General features: G+C 37.3%; 1 protein-coding gene across 1 annotated transcript in view; it reads right to left on the reverse strand.

Annotated features, from left to right (window-relative positions):
- Positions 1 to 7,301: 7,301 nt before the first annotated feature.
- PTGR1 (prostaglandin reductase 1) overlaps positions 7,302 to 23,665 on the reverse strand; it is a 42,231-nt gene continuing 25,867 nt past the window's right edge. Inside the window, exons 8-10 of the mRNA XM_027839657.1 lie at positions 17,133 to 17,235; positions 10,316 to 10,437; positions 7,302 to 7,990 (exon numbers count right to left, since the gene is read on the reverse strand). Of these exons, the coding sequence (XP_027695458.1) occupies positions 7,880 to 7,990; positions 10,316 to 10,437; positions 17,133 to 17,235 (336 nt within the window). The 3' untranslated portion in view covers positions 7,302 to 7,879. The remainder of the gene's footprint in view (positions 7,991 to 10,315; positions 10,438 to 17,132; positions 17,236 to 23,665) is intronic.

The raw sequence follows: 23,665 nt of genomic DNA on the forward strand, positions 1-23,665 counted from the left end.
ATTTCCCCTCCTCTCACTTGCCTCTGCAGTGTGGCTTCTAACCTCACCGTTCACCTGAAACTTGCTCTCTCCACCAATAAAATTTTCTCAGCGCGAATGAGATTCCAGGTTGGGGACCAAGAAAAAGTACTCACAAACGAAATCAGTATTTTAGGTTAAATAATATGCCTCAAGTGCCAAGAAAACAGGAAATGCATTCTACAGCTTGCTATACTCATAAGTTAGTGATGATCTTCTAAATTGTTGAATCTTAATGGCCTTTCTTAAATCTTCACCCTTCTTGACTGTCTGCAAACTTTGATGTTGTGGATTAAACTCTTTCCTAGGTTTTGATGACATTGCTTTCTCCTGCTTCACCTCTTACCTAATTCCTCCGTAGCCTTTGTTCCATCTTCAATCATATCCACTCAGCAAGGAAATCCCCCAAGGCTTTTATCTTGAGATTTTCTTTTTTTCCTACTTTTTTGGTAGGTGATCTCATTAACTGCCATGCAGATGATTCCAAGATATAATTATCCATTCGCAGTCTATCTCCTGAGGTATATGTAGTTCAATTGCCTATTGAACTTCTCCAATTGGTTGTCATATAAGCACCTCAAACTCAATATGTGCAAAATAGAACTCAGTATCTTTCTCCCTAAACCTTCCCCTCTCTCAAACTTTCATCCTTGGCTCCTTATTCTCACCCTCCATATAAAATCTGTTGTCTACAGTTCTTGTAAAAGACCCTTTGCTCAACTCACATAGTCACAGCACTCCTGCAGGTCTGCAGTTCCTTTTTTTTTTTTTCTTTTTCCTGTACTGTTGCAATAGTCTTCTAAGTGGTCTCCCTACCCCTTCTCCACCCACGCCAATCCATCTTTCATTCAGATGACAAGGAGCTTTTCCTAAATCATTGATCTGACCATATATCCTGTCCCTCCTCCCCCATCACCACCACACACATACACTCATCAAACTCCAGTAACTCCCTATTACTTCCAGAATCAAACATAAAATCCTATGTGTGTATCTAAAGCCCTTCACAGCCTGGCTTCTGCCTACCTTTCAAGTCCAAGTACTCTTCAATCCACCCATACTAGCCTATGTGTTGTTCCTTACAGATGACTCCAGTCTCCCAACTCCTTGTATTTGCCCTAGCTATCCCAGATGCTTGGAATACTTTCCCTCCTCACCTCCATCTCCTACCTTCACTGACTTCCCTTAAGATTCAGCTCAAAGCCTATCTCCTGCAGGAAACCTTTCCAGGTGCCAGTCAGTCCCTCTGTGATTACCTTCTCTCTACTCTGTATATACCTTTTGTATACCTAGTTATTTGCATCCCCCTCCTTCCATTTCACATAATTATTTTGTATGACTTCTTCCTTCAACCTGTAGCAAGTGGATTGCAGCAAAAGTCCCTTTCCCAGAGAACATTTCAAGGACCTTCAGAACTTGCTACCTTTGTTTGGTTTAAAAAGTGTCTACTGGAAAACTTTCCTTTACTCATTGAATGTATGATCACTAACATCTAGTGTAAGAAAAGTAGAGTACCAAATTGTTCGATATTGACAAACAGAAGGTATCCTTCAAGGAAGCTGCCCATCAGTCTTGGACATCTTGCATGTGGTGAGGGCACATCTTTATATTCTTCCATTCTGTTAATATTGTACATTATATCGAGTTTATTGAAATTCCTACAGACTTTGTTGCAACCAAATGTCTTTTACTCTTCCAGGTAAGGGTTGAGTTAAAGTTCCTATAAACTTATTCTCATGTCAATTTGGTGTAAACTTTCAGTGAAGTGTTGACCGAAGCCATTCTTTTTTGCAAATTCAGGGAAAGGACACGTCTTAACAAAACCACCAAAGGCAGAGAGCTACACATTCTCTAGTTATTGCAAGATATGAATCCAATCAAACGAAACTAGACCTGAGATACTCCCGTCCTTTATACTCTTAGGTTTTCCATAGAAGAATGACCTTTCCTTTGAACCATCTAGAGATAGGCATTTATAGACCCACCATATTGGAAGAGGGACAACAACAACCTCAATGTGACTTTATATCATTCTGTTTACAAGAAAAATAGTAAAAGCTCTCCTCTTCTTTTTTCCTTTTATTACAATGAATCATTGAATTTAATGTCTTGGACTTGATTCTGCTTGAAAAGCCTTTTTCCTGGAAAGAATGACTTCTTCATGCAACCTGTAGCAAGTGGATTGCCACAAAATTCCCTTTGGCAAAGAATATTCCAAGGGGCTGCAGATAATGCTACCTTCCAGTAGAACTAATAAGTATCTTCTTTAAATTTTTCCTTTCCTCATTGAATGTATGACGATTGACATCCCGTGTAAGACATGTAGGGTCTATAATCACAGAAGATTGACACATACAATGTTTCCTTGAAGCAATTCCACTGGAATATTTGACATTTGGAGGTGGTGAGGGCATATCATTATATTCTTCTATTCTGTTAATATTGTGCATTATATCACATTTCTTGAAATTCCTACAGACTTTTTCCAATCAAATGTCTTTTTTTTCCTCCCAGATAATGTTTAACCAAAGCAAATCCATTTTTCAAATTCAGGGAAAGGAAAAGTTTTAATTCAACCAGCAAAGGAAGAAAGGTAGACAGTTTGTAACTATTTCAATGCATTGAATCCCATAAACCCAAACAAATCCTGATATATTCCTATCCTTTCCACTCTAAGATTGTGCTTAGAAGAAGATTGTTTCCTTTGAGTCATCTAATCATAGGTAGTGACAGACCCATAATATTAAAAAAAGAGCCATCAGTGACATAAATATGGCTTCATACCAGTGGTTACCACAGAAAAGTTGCAAAAGTCATCTCTTTTTCTCCCTTTATTTGAAATACACTAGTGAATTCAATCACTTTTACATAATTCTGCTTGGAATATGCTTTTCCTTTGAATGAATGAGCTCTTCATGAAACCTGTAGCAAGTGGATTGTAACAAAAGTCCCTTTCCCAGAGAACATTTCAAGGACTTGGAGAAATTGCTACCTTCACTAGATCTAATAGGTGTCATCCTGAATTTTTTTCCTTTACTCATTGAACATATGACCACAGACATCCAGTGTACCCCATGTAGGGTTCCATATTGCTCAAGATTGACACAGAGTTGGTATCCTTCAAGAAAGCTGGCCATAAATCTTTTATATCTTGTAGGTAGGGTGGGCATGTCTTTAACCTCTTTCCTTCTGATAATATTCTGCGTTTTATCATGTTTATGAAAGTTCTGTGGTGTAATCTTTCAGTCAAGCATTGACCAAAGTCAATCCATTTTGTAAATTCAGGGAAAGGACACATTAAGACACTCAACTACCAAAGTCAGAGAGCTACAAATTCTGTAGCTGTTGCAATGCATTGAATCTAATGAAACCAAACAAGGCCTGAGGAATTCCTGTCAATTCTCCTCTAAGCTTTTCTGTAGGAGAATGGCCTTTGCTTTCAGCCATGTAGAGACAGGCATTGATAATCCAAAAATATTGGAAGAGGGACATCATTGACATCAATATGACTTCATACATTCTCTTCACGAGAAAATAGCAAAAGTCCTCTTTTTCTTTCTCCCTTTAATAGCAATGCACCATTGAATTCAATGTCTTTGACTTGATTCTGCCGTGAATAGTCTTTTCCATGGAAAGAATGACTTCTTCATGCAACCTGTAGCAAGTGGATTGCAGCAAAGGCCCCTTTCCCAGAGAACATTTCAAGGACCTTGAGAAATTGCTACATTCACTAGATCTAATAGGTGCCTTTTTGAAATCTTTCCTTTACTCACTGAAGTATGACCACTGACATCCATTGTAAGACAAGTAGGGTGCCAAATTTCTCAAGATTGACACATAGAATGTATCCTTCATGGAAGCTGCCCATAAATCTTGGTCATCTTGCAGGTGGTGAGGGTACATCTTTATATTCTTCCATTCTGTTAATATTGTGTGTTATATTGTGTTTATTAAAATTCCTACAGACTTTGTTCCAACCAAATGTCTTTTACTCTTCCAGATAAGGGTTTATTGAAGCCAATCCATTATGCAAATTAAGGGAAAGAACAGGTCTTAAGGCAACCAACTAAACCAGAAAGCTCAACAGTTTGTAACTATTGCAATGCCTTGAATCTAATGAAACCAAACAAGGCATGAGCAATTCCTGTCCTTTCTCCTCTTAGGTTTTCCACAGAAGGATGACCTTTGGTTGAGCCATCTAGAGACAGGCATTGATAAACCCACAATATTGGAAGAGGGACATCATTGACATCAGTATGACTTCATACCATTCTCTTCATGAGGAAATAGCAAAAGTCCTCTTTTTCTTTCTCCCTTTAATAGCAATATACCATTGAATTCAATGTCTTTGACTTGATTCTCCTTTGAATAGGCTTTTCCCTCAAAAGAATGACTTCTTCAGCAACCTGTAGCAAGTGGATTTAAGGAAAAGTCCTTTTGGCAAAGAATATCCAGGGGGCTGCAGAAATTGCTGAGTTCCAGGAGAACAAATTGTTATCTTCTTGAAATTATTCCTTACCTCATTGAACGTATGACCATTGACATTCAATGTAAGACAAGTAGGGTGCCAAATTGTTCTAAAGTGACACAGAGAAGGTATGCTTCAAGGAAGATGCGAAGAACATGCTAGGAGCGGATGAGGAGGAGGATGAAAACTAGGGTGAGGACAAAGGGGAAGAGCAGCATGGTGGCCCTGTTGCTACAGGAAGCAACGGCAGCAACTTCCTCCACAGCCTCAGTAGCCTCCGCAGTTACAGCGTGGAGCTTTACACTCAGCAAATGTTTCCTTAAATGCAGCTCTACGGAAGCCTTGGAAATCTTGCAGATTTTGTGGTCACATCTTTAATTTGCTTGATTCTAATGATCTTTTTCATTATATCAAGTTTCTTAAGGTTCCTATAGACTTTTTTTTCACTCCAAAAGTGGTTTTCTCTTTCAGTCAAGGCTGGACTAAAGCAAATCAATTCTGCAAATTCAGGGAAAGAGAAAAATCTTAACTCCATCACCAAATGCAGAAAGCTCCACAGTCTCTGATTTTGCCATGCATTGAATCTAATAAAACAAAAAAGTTCTGAGGAATTCCCATACTTTACACTCTAAATTTTTCTCTATGATAAAAACGTTTCACTTGACCCATCTAGAGATAGGCAATAACAGAAGAGGGACATCAGCAACATAATACCATTCTGTTTCCAGCAAAGATTTCAAAAGTCATCTTGTTATTTCTTACTTTAATGGCAATGTATCCTTGAATTCAATGTCTTTTACTTGATTCTGATTTGAATAGGCTTTTCCTTTGAAAAAATGCCTTCTCCATTCAACCCGAAGCAATGAGTTTTCAGTAAAAGTTGCTTTTCAAAAGAATACTCCAAGATCCTGAAAAAATTATTACCTTCCACTTGATCTAAGGTTATTTTCTCTAGGAAGGTATTTCTCCAACTCTTATAGTACTTATGTTCATCTACCTCCTTCACTGTACCCTGAGGTAATATGGTTTTTCCCCTTTAGAGACAGCTCGTTTTGTTTTATAGGTAACAGAGAATCAACAAATAGCCAATTCATAGACAATTGCTTTCTTATGGGTTTTAGGTATAATTTTCCCAGAGTGTCACTTATCTGATCAGATCAGAACCTGGTCTGGCAGGACTGAGTTACCTGAGGGTCAAGGCTGATTATTTACTCCCTGAGCATGGCCAGTCATATAGTCTACAAGTGACTCAAAACATATAGATAGATGCTTTCAGACTTGGAGTTCTGTGACTTACATGAAAGTCAAGAATGCCCTAGGAAGTCTTTAATCTCTAGGAAATTTCTTTCCCTTCATTATGAGCTGCCATGTGGGAGAATATGCCTTAAGGGACTTCATCTCCAACACAGGTGACAGATAACAAAATTAGACAGAAACAGACATGAAGTCAGCTGTCTAACCAGGATCAAAGGCTTGTGGGCTCTGGATCTTGCTTAGAGGAGCCTAAAGTAATATGAAGGACAAAAAGAATGAAAATTTCCTCAGTGAATCAGTTAGTTCTATCGCCCCATACATACTGACTCATGAATCCAGTATCCTGACCTAATCGTTACTGACATATAAGGAGAAAAGGCAATATAGACAGTCCTCCTTCATTTGGAGAGTTCACAGATGACATCTTAGAAGAGACAGAAAATAGATAAAACCAATTTGAAGTCTAATTTACATATAGAAACAAAAAATCTAGTTAGTAGCAAAATAAGTAAGAGATAATTACTTAATTGTCAACTCTTTAAGTATAGGAATTAGAATTCATATTTATATTGTGTTTTTAGGTAAATAAAACTTTTATATACATTATCTCTTTTGGCATCATAGCAATCCTGTGAAGGTACTACTGGTATTATCCTCATTTTATAGTTGAAGAAATGTCTCCTTAAGTATCTTGAACATGATAGGTACTTACTAAACATTTAATAAGTACCTACTATGTACTAGACATGGTGCTGGTGCTGGGGATATAGAGACAAAAATGAAAAAACATTGCCCTTGAAGGACTGACAGTTTCTGGGGAAAACAGCAATTTTTAATAATTTATATAACAACAATACTTTAAGAAGAACTTTGAAGCTGTAAGAACTATGATCAATATAATGATCATTCATGTTTCCAGATGATTGATAATGAAACGTGCTATCCATTACAGAGAGGTGATGTATTTAGAAGACAAAATGAGACATATCTGTTTTGGATATAGTAATTGACAGAGCTTGTTTTACTTCCATGACTATGTATGTTTGTTATAAGAATTTTTTCTCTTTTTTCTCCAGTGAAGTAGAAAGTAGAAAGAAGAGAAAATAGATTTCTATTAATTTTTTAAAACAGAAGAATTGGAGCTATGTGGTGCTACAGATGTGAAATGTTGCATGTACTTTCAAATGAGGCCACTGTATATTTTACTTAACTGTTTTGTTATGAGAGATTTTCTTGGCTGTGGGAGGTTTGGGAGGGAAATGTAACTTGTTAATGTTAGTAAGGTAAAAATAAAACACATCAATAAAACCTTTTTAAAAAAGAAAAGAAAAAGACAAAGATCTTGGAGCAATTTTGGGTGATGGTGAGGTTTAGGGTGTGACTGTTTCAGTGGTATGCTAGTAAATATTTAACAACTAGCCCTCTGGGGGGGAAAAAGAAATGTAATCAAGACACATCTTTAAGTTTAGTCAACTTTATTAAACATTTTCTCCATGACTTTCTTAAGTCTACGCAATCAATGAAACAATAAATCAAGACCTGATTGGTAGTGTTTCCAAGGTATAAATATTGACACTAAAAATTTAACAATCAGCTTTTCCTGTTCAAGCTTTGAACTTTGTTTTTTAATTAAGTTTTTATGGAAGTCTTTTTCATCAGGGTAATCAATCCCTAGTAACTTGAATTTAAGTTTCAGTTCTGCCATGATCTATGCGTTCTCATTTAAAACTTTCTCTAAGTATCAGTTTCCTTATCTGTAAAATGGATAGAAATAAATTTCCACTGTCTGCCTTATAGGTGAGTGAGCAAAGGGCCTTTGGAAATTACAAAATGCTGTTAAATATGAGCTGTTATTATTATAATCTTATATCTTGCAGTTAAACTGTCACGAAGAGGGCTGTAGTTGGGAGATAGGGATTGGTGGTTGTTCATTGCCTAAAGGATTTTCATTTCTTGTTATTTTCATAGAACAAAATTTTAATACATTTTATTAAGTAGGCTAAACACAGAATTAATTACAGTTGGTGTTTCTTAGTACTTTAAGACAATAGGCACGTATTTCCACAAGATTTTAGGAAACTTGAAATAAACACACTAATATGTTCTCCAGATTTCCTGTGTGATATACTCTTGGGTCCCTCATACTTTCACTAATGTTTTCCCCAAATTCTCTCCTTTTAACATTCCTATGAATGCCTTTGGCATATTTTCAAAACCTTCAGTGATGTATTCTTGGTACTGGATTTTGCCCTGTGGGAAGAGTGAACAAACAAAATAAGAGATGTTAACAGGATTTTTACTGAGCCGGTCTCTAGCCTGAGAGTGCTCAGAGTCACATAAAGCAGGGGGTACCAGTAATCAGATAGTTGAATCAGTCATTAATCAAGTAGTTTAATCAGTTTTAGAGTGAGGAATGTTCTCTTTGCTGAAGTGAAACCCAGATTATATACTTAAATCACAAGGTGGGAAAGAGGGAGGAAGGTGGATTACAAACAGACAGTTGTTTTCTATGAGAAACCCACAAGTCCCATAATACAAAAATTCTGGAGTCAAGTCTTTGGGGGTTGTGACCACCTGCCCTGGAGTACAGAATGAGTTCTGTGATGGGAATAAGTTCTACAATCTTTGATTCACTTTACTTAAGGTCCAGTGATTGCAAGCATTGTCAGAGTTTTGATTAATTAGTTTAAGCTGCATTGTGAACTCTGACTCTTGAGCCAGGGAGGCAGCTCTTGAGAAAACTATATTAGTGTATTCATTACACATATCATATCGATTAATATGAAAATTATAAATTCCTTTTCAAAGGGAATAAACCAACTCCAAATTACAACCATGTCCCAGTTAATAAGGGCAGCTAGGTGTGCAGTGGATAGAGTGCCAGGTCTGGAGTCAGGAATACCTGAGTTCAAATCCAGCCTCAGACACTTATTAGTTGTTTGACCAGGCAAGTCATTTAACCTTGTTTGCCTATGAATTAGCTGGAGAAGGAAATGGCAAACCACTCCAGTATCTTTGCCAAGAAAACCCCAAATCAGGTCATGAAGAGTCAGATATGACTGAAATGACTGAACAATAACCCAATTAAATCAATAAATATTTCTTAAAATCCCACTGTGCATGGCATCATGGAGCATACAAAGCTATGAGACATGCCGTGAATATATTCCCTCTTCACTTTTACCCCCATGTATAATCTGTTGTTAAGGCCTGTCAATTTCACCTTTGCAAGTTCTCTCAAATATGCCTCCTTCTCTTATTCTAATTTAGTATCGATTTTTTATTTTGCTTTAACAAGTCAATGATCCGACTCTACACAAGCAGTCAATTTGGAAATGTCTCCTGAATGAGTCAAGATATAATACATTTCACTTCTTTTGTGATGTAATTCTATGTTCACCATGTCCATTGCCTTATAACTTTCTTCTTTAAGAACATTTCTTTAAGAAAGTGTTTTGAACATATTGGTGTGATTCATCTGTGTAGTCTGTAAGCCTTTCATCTCTTTCATCAAATATCTCTGAGCAATATTTTCCAGTCTATGTTTCATCATTTTCTCCAGTGCCCTCCTTTGCTTTGACATCATCAAGTGTTAAAGTACATATTGATATAATTTGAATGCTCCTGTCAAGTTCTTCACATCCTCTGTTTTCATATCCTTTGCAACAGAAGCTGGCACACAAGCCACAATTATCCTTATGTTGGTCTTTTAGAAATGCTCATCTTGTGCACTTCAGTATGATGACCACAGCATCCCTTAAAATGTTTCTTGTAGCCTTTGAATGCATACTCTACTAGTTCCTGTAATTGTCTTTCCAAGAAGGACCTATGAGCCATCTTTCTCTTTACTATTTCCATTTGTCTCCTGGTTTTATTTTTAATAAGAACATTAATGTTCATATGATGATTTATTTTCTCCAGTGTTATGTGCATTTGATCACTCGACAAGGATTTCACATCAACAGTTAGATTAAGTTGACTAAATTAATTAGTTGATTAAATTAATATTTATAGTTTAAAAACTATGTAATTCTTAGAAACTTCTACTCCTTTTCCTTTTACTCTACTTCAGAATTATTGAAGAAGTTGAAAGGGAATACCTAGGACTAAGACCCACTTTGTAATTTTCTTTGCTTGTCATTGCCAAACCATCATCTGGTGGCCAGCTTTTAGTTAATGATTTACTGTGTTTACCTATGCTATTCCTTGCAGAGCAGATACTGAATTTAGCTTGGATGGTACTCACAGTCAGTCCTCTGCCAAAAAAGCCTGACAGAACTTGCACTTCACAGACATAATCAGAGTTATCTCCATATCACGATGAGGCATTTTGAAGTAAATTGGAAGTTTTAACTTGTAAGATAAAATTTTTTTTATTTCTGTTTTCAAAGGACTTATGAGAGAATGAATTATTTGTTACAGTCTGCCAAGATACACCATTGCAAAAGCTTAAAGATTCCAAGTTCATGTAATTCTTAGACTGTGTATAAAAGAAATATATCTATGGAAGCAGTTGTGATAGAAAATTTCAGCATTAACTTCCAGAATAGAGGTATCTCAGTTGTACTATCTTACCTCTAAGACCCATTTCAACAAGTCGTTTAGAGCTTTCTGGCGGATGTCTCCTTTCCAGCGATAGACAAGAAATCCTTCCATACGTAGCTCATTATAGATAAAGGGAAGCTGGAAATAGATTCCTGTAAGGAAGAGCACATGGCATATTTATATGATTAATGATGAGGCTTTATAAGCACACAGGAAAAGAAAAAGGTTAGGAAAAACAAATATCCAGCAAATATCAGTTTCATCCTAAATTGTCCATGTGCTTTGGCCCAGCAATCTTATTACTGAGCTTGTAAACTCAGGAAGTCAAAGACAGAAACAGAAGTCCAAAGAATACCAAAATATTAATAGTAGTACTCTTTGGAAACCCAGTGGGTGCCCACCAACTGGGGAATAGTTAAAAATATGATATGGTATATGAATGTAGTGTAGTATCACGTGGCAAGAAATGACAGATATGAGGAATTCAGGAAAACATGGGAAGCTTTCAATGAACTGGCACAGAGTGAATTGAGCAGAACCAAAAGAATAAACAATAACTGCAGCAATGTAAATAAAAAGATCATTAAAAGTAAGCTAAATTTTTAATAAGTGAAAAACTGGGGATGGTCCTAGAGAACAGTTAAGGAAATATACTTCTCTTTTTATATCAGAAGCAGAGGACTACGAGGGCAGAATGTTATATGCATTCTCAGATTCAGTTACCCTACTGGGAAGAATGTTCCTTAATAGTTTTTCTTTGGTATAATGGATGGTATAAGCTGGAGTAGGTAGGGAAAGGGAGAACCATTTATATAATGCTTACTATGTGCCAGGCACTGTGATAAGCACTTCAAAATATTACAATCATTTGATCCTCACGACAACCATGTGAGGTTGGTACTATTATCATCCCCATTTTACAGTTGAGGAAACAGGCAAACAGGTTAAATGACTTGCCCGGAGTCACACAGATAGTAAATGTCTGAGTCTGGATTTGAACTCAGGTCATCTTGACTCCAGGGCCAGCATTCTTTCCCTTACTCAGAAATTACTATGAGATAAAGACAAACGGCATTGTTAAAGCATATTAATTACAATTTTTTAAAAGATCAATATCATTATCTTCTAATTACTTCTAGGAAAATTGTTGCCCAGCTGCACAAAGAGCCCAAATAAAGGTTAAGTGGGGCGGATAAGTTTCTTGCTTGCTGCAGGAATGTGGTTGTTTCTTATTTGGGTTGTCAGTGGCTGACTTGCACTGTAGCATAAAGCCAGACCACTGAAAGAGACCTCTTGAGATTGTCTGATCATTAGTACAAAGCATCTCAGGCAAGTGGTTCTCTAGGTTATTATAATTCAATCCAAATCAATAAACATTTATTAAACACTTAGGGAAATGTCCAAAACAGAACTTGTTATTTCTGCCTCCCAAAACTAACCCCTCTGCCGCACTTCCCTATTTCTGTCAAAGTCACCACCATCCTTTTAATTGCTCAGGTTCACAATCTCAGAGTCATCCTTGGCTCCTCACTGTCCACATATCCATTTAGTTGCCAAATCTTATCAGATCTACCCCCACAACATCCCTTGAACTTTGTTTCTTTCTTTTTAAAATATTCTTTCTATTTACATAGCCATCCTGGTTCATCTCCTTGTTATCTCTTGTCTAGCCTTCTGTAATTGGTCTCCCTGCCTTATGTTTCCCTCTTTCCAATGCATCCTTCTTCCAGCTGCCAAAGTGATATTTCTAAAATATTGGTTTAGCCATGTCACTCAATAAACTCCAGGGGCTCCCTATTACCTCTAGGATAAAAAACCCAAACAAACTCTTCTATTTGGGATTTAAAACCCTTCACAACTTGGCTCCAGCTTACTTCTCCAGCCTTATAAATAGAACTATTATTGCTCTCCTTCACTGAATCTTCAGTCCCAATAATAATCTGGCCTTCTTGCTATTCTTATATGACACTGTCTCCTTTCTCAGACCTATGCATAGCCTATCTCCCATGCTTGCGAATGCACTCCCTCCTCAGCCCAACCTCTCAGAATCCCTAATTTCCTTCAAAGCTCTACTCAAGTATCACTTTCTACAGGAGCCCTGACTTAATCTCCTTGAGCTTCTAACTACTAGTGCCTCCTCCTCCCCTAAATTACCTTGTGTTTAATTTTGTATACTTAGCTTTTTGTTGCCTTCCTTATAAGCTTATAAGATCCTTGAGGGGAGGGACTGTTTTTATTTTTGTCTTTATGTTGCACCAGGATGTTGTACCAGTGTCTAGCACATAGGATTTTCTTATTATATGCTTGCTGATTGATATGATGACAAAATGGAAGCAGTCCCTGACTTCGAGGAGCTTATATTCTATTGGGTAGGGGGAGAGGAAATACAACATGTTTACAAATAAGTATAGTATGAGGAAAATAGAGGGAGAAAGAGCCCTAATATCTTGGGGAATCAGGGATGGCTTTACAAGGGGTTTTAAAAACAAAGGTATTAAATTTTTTAATTTTTAATTTATGGAATAAAACAAGTATTCCTATAACATAGTATAATAAAAAAAGATGATTGCACATGAAACTGCAAATCTATTATATACAACTTGCTATTCCTTTTAAATATATAATAAGTTATCTTTTTTCCTTTTTTTCTTCCCTCCTCTCCCATTCCCACCCTAGAGATGGCTACCATTAGACACAAATATGTATATATATGTATATTTTTAAACATATATATGTAAAATCATTCCATACATACTTCTATTTATCTGCTCTTTCTTTGAGAGGCAGAGATGATAAAGGAGTACTTTCTGAATTTGTGTGAATGCATGAAGATAGGAGATGGAGTATTGAGTTGAAGGACAAGTTAGTAGTCCAGTTGGTCTAGAATGTAGAGTTTGCAAAGGAGAATAGTATGAAATAATCCTGAAAAGGTAGAAACAAATTGTAGAGGGCCTGAAATAACTCTGAGAGGAGAAATTGAACAAGCCACCTGAGTCACTTGCTAGCTACACTCTTTGGCCCCTTGTACCATAGCTTAGGGGCAGCTTGTAGCAGTGGACAGAGAGCCCACCTTGCCAAGAAAACCTGGGTTCCAGTTCCACCTCTTACACAGATTGGCTGGATGACTCTGGGCAACACTTAAACTCTTAGTAATCCAGGCAACTCTCTTGACTATAAGTTTCAGAGAAAGTGCTAATCTACATTGGCCAAAGGAGTTCCTCACCTGAAAGTTCCCTATACTTATGAAATCACAGGCCCAGTCTCTGCCCCTATCACCATAGCTAGGACTATGTACTCTAGGGAAAGTTTGAAAATTGTGTCGCCTGTGGGCCCATCAAATGCCTTTCTTATTGTGACACAGGGCTTGGCACTTTCTTAACAAAATAACCAGGATAGCCGAATTTTCTGACATTAAAAACGTGCATTTATAAAAAGTATATTGAGAAGTGCTCCTCCTTGTGCCTTCTAGTATCTTTTTCCCTCTACCCCACTTCTAGCACATTGCGTTCTAGGTAACTTCCTACCTTTACTTCTAGTCTTACCTCTGCTATCTAGTTTTTAGAGAATTCTTTCTTTTACCTAAATTGATTTGCTTCTGCTTCAATTGGTCCCATTTCATTCTATCTTCAGTAGAAATGAAAAACAACTGATTACTACCCTCTGGGCAAATAAAGCCTTTTCATATACTTGAAGACTCTTAGCAAGTCATCCCATATTTTGGAAAGGAGGCATTACTATTCTTTTTTTTTTTTTTTCATCTTATCCCGCCCCCGCCCCGTTCATTCTATTCTCTCTTTTAACCCTGTCCCTCCTCAGAAGTGTTTGCTTCTGATTACCCCCTCCCCCAATCTGCCCTCCCTTCTATCATCTCCACCCCCCCTTATCCCCTTCCCTCCATTTTCCTATAGGGTAAGATAGATTTCCATATCCAATAGAGTGTGTATGTTATTCCCTCCTTAAGTCAAATCCCACGAGAATAAGATTCACTCATTCCCTCTCACCTTCCCCCACTTCCCCTCCACTGTAAAAGCTTTTTCTTGTCTATGTGAGATAATTTACCCCATTCTACCTCTCCCTTTCTCCTTCTCCCAGTATAATCCTCTCTCACCCCATAATTTTATTTTTAGAGATCACCCCTTCATCTTCAACTCACCCTGTGCCCTTTATCTATCTATCTATCTATCTATCTATCTATCTATCTATGTAATTTTTTTCCCTCCAACTACCCTACTACTGACAAAGGTCTCATGAGTTACAAATATCATCTTTCCATGCAGGAATGTAAACAGTTCAACTTTAATAAGTCCCTTATGATTTCTCTTTCCTGTTTACTTTCTCATGCTTCTCTTGAGTCTTGTATTTGAAAGTTAAATTTTCTATTCAGCTCTGGTCTTTTCAGAAAGAATGCTTGAAAATCCTCTATTTCACTAAATATCAATTTTCCCCCCTAAAGGATTATACTCAGTTTTGCTGGGTAGGTGATTCTTGGTTGTAGTCCTATCTCTTTTGACCTCCATAATATTATATTCCAAGCCCTCTAGTCCCTTAATGTAGAAGCCTGAAATTGTGTTTCCACAATATTTGAAATGATTCTTTCTGAGTGCTTGCAATATTTTCTCCTTGACCTGGAAACTCTCGAATTTGGCTGTAATATTCTCTCCTTTGGGGATCTATTTTAGGAGGTGATTAGTGGATTCTTTCCATTTCTGTTTTTCCCTCTGGTTCTAGATTATCAGGGCGGTTTTCCTTGATAATTTCTTGAAAAATGATATCTAGGCTATCTTTTTGATCATGGCTTTCAGGTAGTCCAATAATTTTTAAATGATCTCTCCTGGATCTATTTTCCAGGTCAGTTGTTTTTCCAATGAGATATTTCACATTGCCTTCTATTTTTTTCATTCTTTTGGTTTTGTTTTACAATTTCTTGATTTCTTATAAAGTCACTAGCTTCCATTTGCTCCATTCTAATTTTTAAGGAAGTATTTTCTTCAGTGAGCTTTTGGACTTCCTTTTCCATTTGGCCAATTCTGTTTTTTAAGGCATTCTTCTCCTCATTGGCTTTTTGGACCTCTTTTGCCATTTGGGTTAGTCCATTTTTAAGGTGTTATTTTCTTCAGTATTTTTGGGGTCTCCTTTAGCAAGCTGTTGACTTCTTTTTCATGATTTTCTTGTATCAATCTCATTTCTCTTCACAGTTTTTCCTCTACTTCTTTTACTTGCTTTTCAAAATCCTTTTTGAGCTCTTCCATGGTGTGGGACTGATTCATATTTTTCTTGGAAGCTTTGGATGTAGGAGCTTTGACTTTGTTGTCTTCTTCTGGTTGTATGTTTTGATCTTCTTTGTCATCAAAGTAAGATTCTATGGTCTGATTTTTTTGGTGCTGTTTGTTCATGTTCCCAACCAATTACTTGAGTTTTAAACTCTTTGTTAAGGTAGGGGTCTGCTTTCAGTGTGGAGAATGTACTATCCCAAGCTTTGGGGGTTTTGTGCAACTGTTTTCAGAGATACTTCTAGGACCTGTAAATTTTCAGTTCTTCCAAGGTGGTACGATCAAGGGGGAGGTGTTTATTCCTTTCCTCGCCTGTGCTCTGGTCTATGAGTGATCGTAAGCACTCTTTTCTGCCTTGGAACTGTGAGAAGGATTCCCCCTCTACCGCCACCACAAGCTTCACCACGCCAGCATTCCTCCTTGTCCCAGGACTGCCATTCTGAAATGCGACCCAGATCCAAGTACAGGTAAAGCAAGAGAATCCTGCCTTAGCACCAGCAAAGAGATCTCTGCAATCCCCCTCTGATCAGCCATTAGATTCCCCCTCTGTCTATAGGCCAAGAGCTCCTGAAATAGCTGCCACCCTGGGGCTATGCCAGTACTGGGGCCAGACCGAGCTCCTCTCTCACCAAGGTCTGACAGACCTTTCGTCCTGACCTTCTAAGTTGTCTTTGGTATTTGTGGGTTGAGAAGTCTAGAAACTGCCACAACTCCCCTTGATTCAATCCCCTTAGGACTGCTCCAGGTTCACTGAGAGAGGCATTACTACTCTTTAGGTGGAAAAGAGGTCACAATATGCCAAGTGGCCAGAGTTGTACCTAAAATAGCCATTAAATTAAATTGAAAGGGACCTTTCAAAGGTAAGAGAAACATCAAAGAAGAGAATGAGACTTTGCTTATTCTATATTGTTTTCCCCATACTCCATTCAAAAGAGAAATTAGAAATTGGTGGTAGAAGAAGGGAAGGGAGGAAGCCAGAGGCTTGTTGACCACAGTCAGAAATGAAGAGGTGAATGGAACAATCAGATAGGATGGTGTTTTGGGGAAATGCTGATATGGATTAAACTGTCATGGCAATAAAACTGTTTACAATTTAGAATTTATTTTATCTATAGTGACAACCCAAAGCAAAGAGAAAGATCAATTAGCCCACTAGGAAGGTTCATCCTAATAAGGCAAATAGCTTTTCAATGCAAACTATTTTCCACAGATACTTATAGTATACAGCTGACACGTTCATCTTGGGTGTAAGTTGGTAAGTAACTGGCCTCGGGGACATTTTGTTATATTTCAGAGGATCAGTCAGATACTTTCTAATTTGTTAGTCTGTTTTTGACCTCAGAAGTCTGAGAAAGGCTAGATTGTCTTTTTTTTTTTTTGGACTCTCCTTTACACAAGAACTGGGATAAAGGATGTGGTTAAACATAGCTTCCTGTTTATACCAAAAGAGAAGCTTATTTTAAAACGGAGTATTTCCTATAACACAATTATCAATATGCAAAGGTATAGGCATATTATCATGTTCATGCATTTTTACTTATTCAACCCACATCTGTGACTGTACATTATTACCTTACCTTGGGGGTCTTCACTGTTGTATGTGGAAATGGCTCCACATATAGCAATTTTTCCAAATTTCTTCATCTGGGGGATAACTGCATTTGTAAATGTTCCACCTACCTAAACCATCAAAGACAAAATGAGAGTAAAGGTCAATATTCACAAGTATTAGTGTAACTCCTGTGTTATGGTCACTGAGATTCCCAAGTAGTTATTGACTTAATAAAATAGTAGAAGAATAGAACAGTAGTTTGCCTTTCCTCTTCTAGCCATTTAACTATGAGAACATTTTAAGCATGCCATCTGTGGGTAGCTCTAGAATTCCATGACCAGAGTGTTATATTCAAAGACTCATTCATAAGATTTGTGAATTATCTATGATATATGTGTAATGGAAAGGACATTTAGTCTTAACCCTCCTCCCAGTTGATTTTTCCTGTCTGCAAAAATGGTTTACCAGGGGATGGCTGCTATCCATGCTACAGCTTCTTGGAGCCATAGGTGAGAGTTAAGTGAATCAGGTGGACACCAAAGTTGGAAAGCAGCTCTGAAACGGGCTCTGCAGCCCTCAAACCAGAGGTGCTCATCTTCTTTGAACACACCCTATTACCAAACTGAAGGTCTATGCAGTTGTGCTGACCTCATTGTATGCTTGTGAAACCTGGACATTATACCAACTCTGTGCCAGAAAACTGAATCACTTTCATTTGAATTGTCTTAGGAAGATTCTGAAGATCACCTAGCAGGATAAGATAACAGACACTGAGGTCCTTTCTCAAACTAAACTGCCAAGCATTCAGACTCTACTGCAGAGAACGCAACTCCTATGGGCCGGCCATGTTGTTTGGATGCCAAACGTACGTTTGCCAAAAAGATTATTTTATGGAGAACTCACACAGGGTAAGTACTCACATAGTGGTCAGAAGAAGTGATACAAGGACACTCTCAAGATCTCTCTTAAGAACTTTGGAATTGTGTGATATAGGAGACACTGGTACAGGACTGCCCAGCATGGGATGCCCTCATCAGAGAAGGTGATATGCTCTATGAGCAAAGCAGAATTGAAATAGCTCAAAAGAAACTTGAAATGCATAAATTTAGAGAATCCACTCCAAATGTTCACAAATTTGTGCCCTACCTACAGTAGAACATTCAGAGCTTGTACTGGTCTGATCAGCCATAGTAGGACACACTATAATTTGACTCTAACATGGTAATGTCATTTTGGTCCTCTTTGAGAATGAGAACAACCAACCAACCCAGTTGATGTAATTGTGGGAAATGGTCACAGATGGTAAGATTTATTTAATGTGTTTAATAAGGTATTAATACTCTATGATCCCTATATGAAGTGTGAATATTCTTCTTCGATAAGTTAGTATTAAACACTCATTTGAGGGGCTTTCAGTAGTTAAGCAGTTAAGTTCTAGATGAGTTCAGTAGTTTAGGTGAATGCAGGATGAAAGCTTCCTGTGAAAGAGACCTCTACTTCAGGGAAGAGATGTCTCTCTCTTTCTCCATGACCATAGCAGCAAGGCTACTCTGTCAGAAGAAACACCCCATTTACCAACTATAGAGTCAGATCTACAGAGTTTGGCATATGCCTATAGGAACAAAAACACTCCCTCTGAACAGACATGGATATGGCAAGGCAATCACACAGGGGAGGAAGTAGTGTCAAGGAGTCTGACTCCTGGCTGGTTATGAACTCAAGAGCAGTAGTGCCAGCAATCTAGAGAGGAGCAAACTCTGGGAACCCAGCTGAGTAACACTCCTAGCTCATATGTTTTGATTGGGGGTTAACTCCTGATAATAAGGACTCCACTGGGATAGAAGGGACACCAAGACCCTGAAGTTCTGGAGTTGTGAGTCAGCTCAGACACATGTTCCCTTCACATATTCCTCACCTCCAGCATATTCAAAGTTTATGCCTACTCCTCCCACAAATGATATGTGTTTTTTTATTTTTAAAATTAATTTATTTTAAACTTAGATACCAAAACTGAAATGCACAATAAGAAAAGAAAAAGAAACATTATAAACTTAAATACTAAAACTTAAATACAAAATAAGAAAAGAAAAAAAAGCATTACTATGTGCACAGCAGAATGTAAGAGAGGATTCAAAATAAATAGCAATAAATTTCCATTTCAAGAAAGCTTATGTAATAAATACTACACATGTGTTCAGAGCTGACCATCTTTTCTTTGTTTCCTTGTAAGTTTTCTTTTGTTCTGTGCTGTGTACTTTGTTCTTTTTTCCCCTCCTCCCTCCAAGGCTACAATTAAGTGTGTGTGTGTATGTGTGTGTATACACACACATACATACACACATATATACACATACATACACATACACATAAACATATATATACACACATATGCACATACACACATATACTTACATATACATACATATACTTAGATATCTATAATCATACTCATACATAGACGTATACATTCATACATATCAATGTAAGACCGTACTATACTTGTTTATCTTTAGTTTCTCTGAAGGTGGATATCACACATCTTTCTTCATAAGTGCAAGTCTTTCCATATTTTTCTAAGTCCACCAACTCATCATTTCCTACAGCACAGCAATATTCCAACCTTATACTGACTAGTTATTTTAAATAGTCTAAAGCAATATTGATTAATATGGCTGACATAGTGTAGTTTCCCTATTTTTCTCTTTTGATTAAGTCTATTTTATCTCTAACTTTGTCTGAGATCATGGTTACTATCACTGCTCTTTTTCCTAATAAATTCTACTCCTGATCTTTATTTTATGTTTGTATCTCTTATTTCCTATCCCTCCTCATTCTTCTACTTTACTTCTACATGCTACCTTGCCCTCCTATTACTTAACCTACCCCCACCAAGGATTGCTCCCTTATCCATTCCCCACCCCCATACTTTCCCCTTACTGTCTTGTTTCTATCTGAATTTAGAAGCCTTTTATAGCCTTCCAAATATATACATATGTATATATTCCATTCCTGTTAATCTAGGATAATTGTAGGATAATAATCTAGGATAATTTTATCCCCCTTTATCCTATTCCCTCACCCTCTTATTTCTAACTTTAGAAGACTTTTATTCCTTTCTAAATTTAAAATTACCCAATTACTAATAAAAATCTTAGACATATGTTTTCATTTTCTCATATAAAAAGTAAACAGTCTATCCTTAGTGAGTCCCTTGTGATTAGTCTTTGATGTATACCTTATATTTCTCTTAGATCTTGTCTGTCAAATCTTCTATTAAGTTCAGGTTTTTTTTTTGCAACCAAATTCTGAAAGTCTGGCAATTCATTGAATGTTCATTTTTTTCATTCAGGATTATGCTTAACTTTGCTGGGTATGATATTTTCAGCCACAAACCATGTTCTTTTGCTCTTTAATATATAGTGTTCCAAGACCCATGGTCTTTAAGGGTCACTGCTGCTAGGTCTTGTGTGATTCTAACTGTGGCTCTGCCATATTTAAATTGTTTTTTTTTTTTTTCTTGTTGCTCAAAATATTTTCTCCTTGAGCTGGGGGTGTCAGAATTTGACTATGATATTTCTGTAGGTTTTCCTCATAGGATCTTTTTTTAGGAGGTGATTGGTGAATTTTTTCTATTTCTACTTTCCCCTCTTATTCTAAGGTTTCAGGACAATTTTCTTTAATTATTTCTTGTATTATTATATCAAGATTCTTTTTTTGATCATAGCTTTCAGGTAGTCTGATTATTCTTATGTTTTTTCTTCTTGATCTGTTCTCCAGATCAGTTGTTTTTCTTATGAAATGTTTCACATTCTCTTCTATTTTTTCATTCTTTATATTTTGTTTTATTTTTTCTTGGTGTCTTATAACTTTTCTGGCTTCCCTTGTCCACTTCTAATTTTCAAGGAGTCATTTTCTTCCTTAAGATTCTGGATATCCTTTTCCAGTTGGTTTACTTTCTTTTCATAATCTCCTTGTTTTTCTTGGATTGTTCTTATTTTAAAAAAAATTTCCCTCAATCTCTCTCATTTGATTTTTAAAGTCTTTTAAAAGTTCTATGAATTCTTTCTGGGTAGGTGACCATTTGACATTACTCTTTGCTTATTTTGCTTCAGTATTCTCCTCTGAAGATGAACCCCAGTCTTCTTTATTCCCATAGTAACTTTATGTAGTTGAGTTCTTTCTCCTTTGCCTGCTCATTTTTTTTTTTATTTATAGCAGCTTATTGTTGTAATCACCTCTATTCCTGGGGTATGGGGGATGGTGTCTCTGGCCTCAGACATTCCTTCAGTTCTCCCCTCTGGCCTGGAACCAAAACCAAAAACTCTGCTCTCCCGTAAGTGCCCACAGCCAGCAGTGTCCCCACCCCTTTCTTTTACACTCACCAGGGGTATGCTGGTTCCTTCTAATCCAGGGCCATGTCTGGGCAGCACATCTGGGTCTGACATCCTTTATCAGCAAAGGTTCCCTCAATCTTCCCCCGCTCAGATACCTGACTCCTCACACTGTTCAGGAGGTAAAAATTTCTATGGGTGGAGCTGAGACTACCTTCTAACCCAGCTTGCCCCAGGGCTCACCACTTGCTGTTTCAACAGAATGAGCCTGGAGGTGTTTGCACTTCACCAAACCATGGTCCTAGGATTTTTCCTCCAGTCTTCTCCTGGTTGTCCCAGGAGGACTACTGTTCTGCTCCAACTCTTGTTTATTTTTACCATTCTATGTTCACCCTGAAGCACTATTTTGTCTTGTCTGTGGGGGAAATCTGGAGAGCTTGGAATTTTCTGACCTATGCCATCATCTTCCAGAATCCTCACTCGGATACATGGTTTTCTGTGAGAGTATGATCCAGGCTTATTGGGGGAATGTTTTTCACCTAATGTTTTTGCTATGCCATCTTATTAAATACTTTTGTTAAGAGCTAATTGTGTATACTGGCACAATGGGAAGTACACCAGTGGGAGTTCATAAGCTATAGTGGCAGAAGTTCAGACCCAGAGGGCGCTTTAGAATATAGGAGTAGCAACTGCCCTCTGAGGGGTAGACCTTGGAATAGGAACTCAAATTGGAAGAATATCCCAGAGTGGGTGCTGCACACAGAAAACCAATTTTTTTATGGGTAATTTGATTCATGCAATAAGTTTATTCCCAAAAGGATATGTATAAATCAGATTTCTTTTTGGAGGCAATAGGGGCTAAGTGACTTACCCAAGGTCACACAGCTAGTAAGTGTCTGAGGCTAGATTTGAATTCAGGTCCTCCTGACTCGAGGGCCAGTGCTCTATGCATTGTGCCACCTAGCTGCCTCTAAATCAGATTTCTTTAAGTGAAATTAATTTTTTGGATCAAACTCTGTAGTTGTGAAAATGTAACAGCACTGCCTGGTTTTAACAGAACATTTTGGTGGATTATTTTGACCAAGTGATTCATCAGCTCTTAATTTACATGTTTAATATATTCTGGACTTCATAGGCTCATAGAATTTAGAGCTGGAAGAGACTTTTGAGATCATTTAGTCAAGCCTCCTCATTTTAGAGATTTGGTGATTTACCCAAGGTTATTGGGTTAGGGATAGGGACTAGACCTAAGATTTAATTGTTATAGAGAACTTCCAGATAAGGGAATTTCCTCTGTTAAGTCAAGTTGGCACCTTCTTTGCAAGTTATAATTTTAGCAGTAGCCTAAAACTTTGGAGGTTAAGTGACTTGTCTAGAATCAGACAGCCAGTGTGTGTCAGAGATAAGACTTGAACCCAGGGCTTTCTAGCTCAAAGGCCAGCACTCTATCATATGACCTCTCTCTTTTGAAGGTCATACATAAATAGGAAAGGCAAGGAACCTTTAGAACCAGGGAGTAGCATCTGCCCTCTGGGGATTCAACCTTAGAATGCATAGAATAATTCAGAGTTTCTTTGTTTGTTTTTCTTTGCTTGTTCATCAAGTGCTTTTATTCATCTTCCTCTTAATACTGATTTATCTCCATCACCTCAGGATTAATTTTTTCTGGCTTCCTTGATGGGATGTTTCTTCTACTTTGTCTAGAAACATTTCTTTCCTCAAATAAGCCAGAGAACAGAGATGAACAGATGTTCTTCTTTTAAAAGGGAACTAGCCTAGCTTCTCCAAACTGTAGACCAGTGAGTTTAAATTTGATTCCTAGCAAAATTTTAGAAGGCATGTTATGCATTGTTAAAAGAATGATTTAAATGCATGTAGAAGGGAAGCATACAGAACTTCATTAAGAATATGCTAAACTAACATCATATACCTCTTACATGGTAATTTGATTGATAGATCAACAAAGACATGGTATATCTGTATTTCTTTCAGCAAAGCACTTGATAAGTTTTTTCATATTATACTTGTTGACAAGGTGAAGGGATGACTGTTAGATTACAATAGCTTTAGATAGACTTGGATATAGTTGAATGATTGTACCTAAAGAGTAGTTGTTAATGAGACATCAAGAGAGAGGTCTCTAGTGTTCCTCAGGGAACTATCCTTGACCTTGCGCTTGTCAGTGAAATGGATGAAAACATATGTTTCATGCTTATGAACTTTTTAG

Source organism: Vombatus ursinus, unplaced genomic scaffold, assembly GCF_900497805.2.
Source record: "Vombatus ursinus unplaced genomic scaffold, bare-nosed wombat genome assembly UNPS02014832.1, whole genome shotgun sequence".
Classification (NCBI taxonomy): Eukaryota; Metazoa; Chordata; class Mammalia; order Diprotodontia; family Vombatidae; genus Vombatus; species Vombatus ursinus.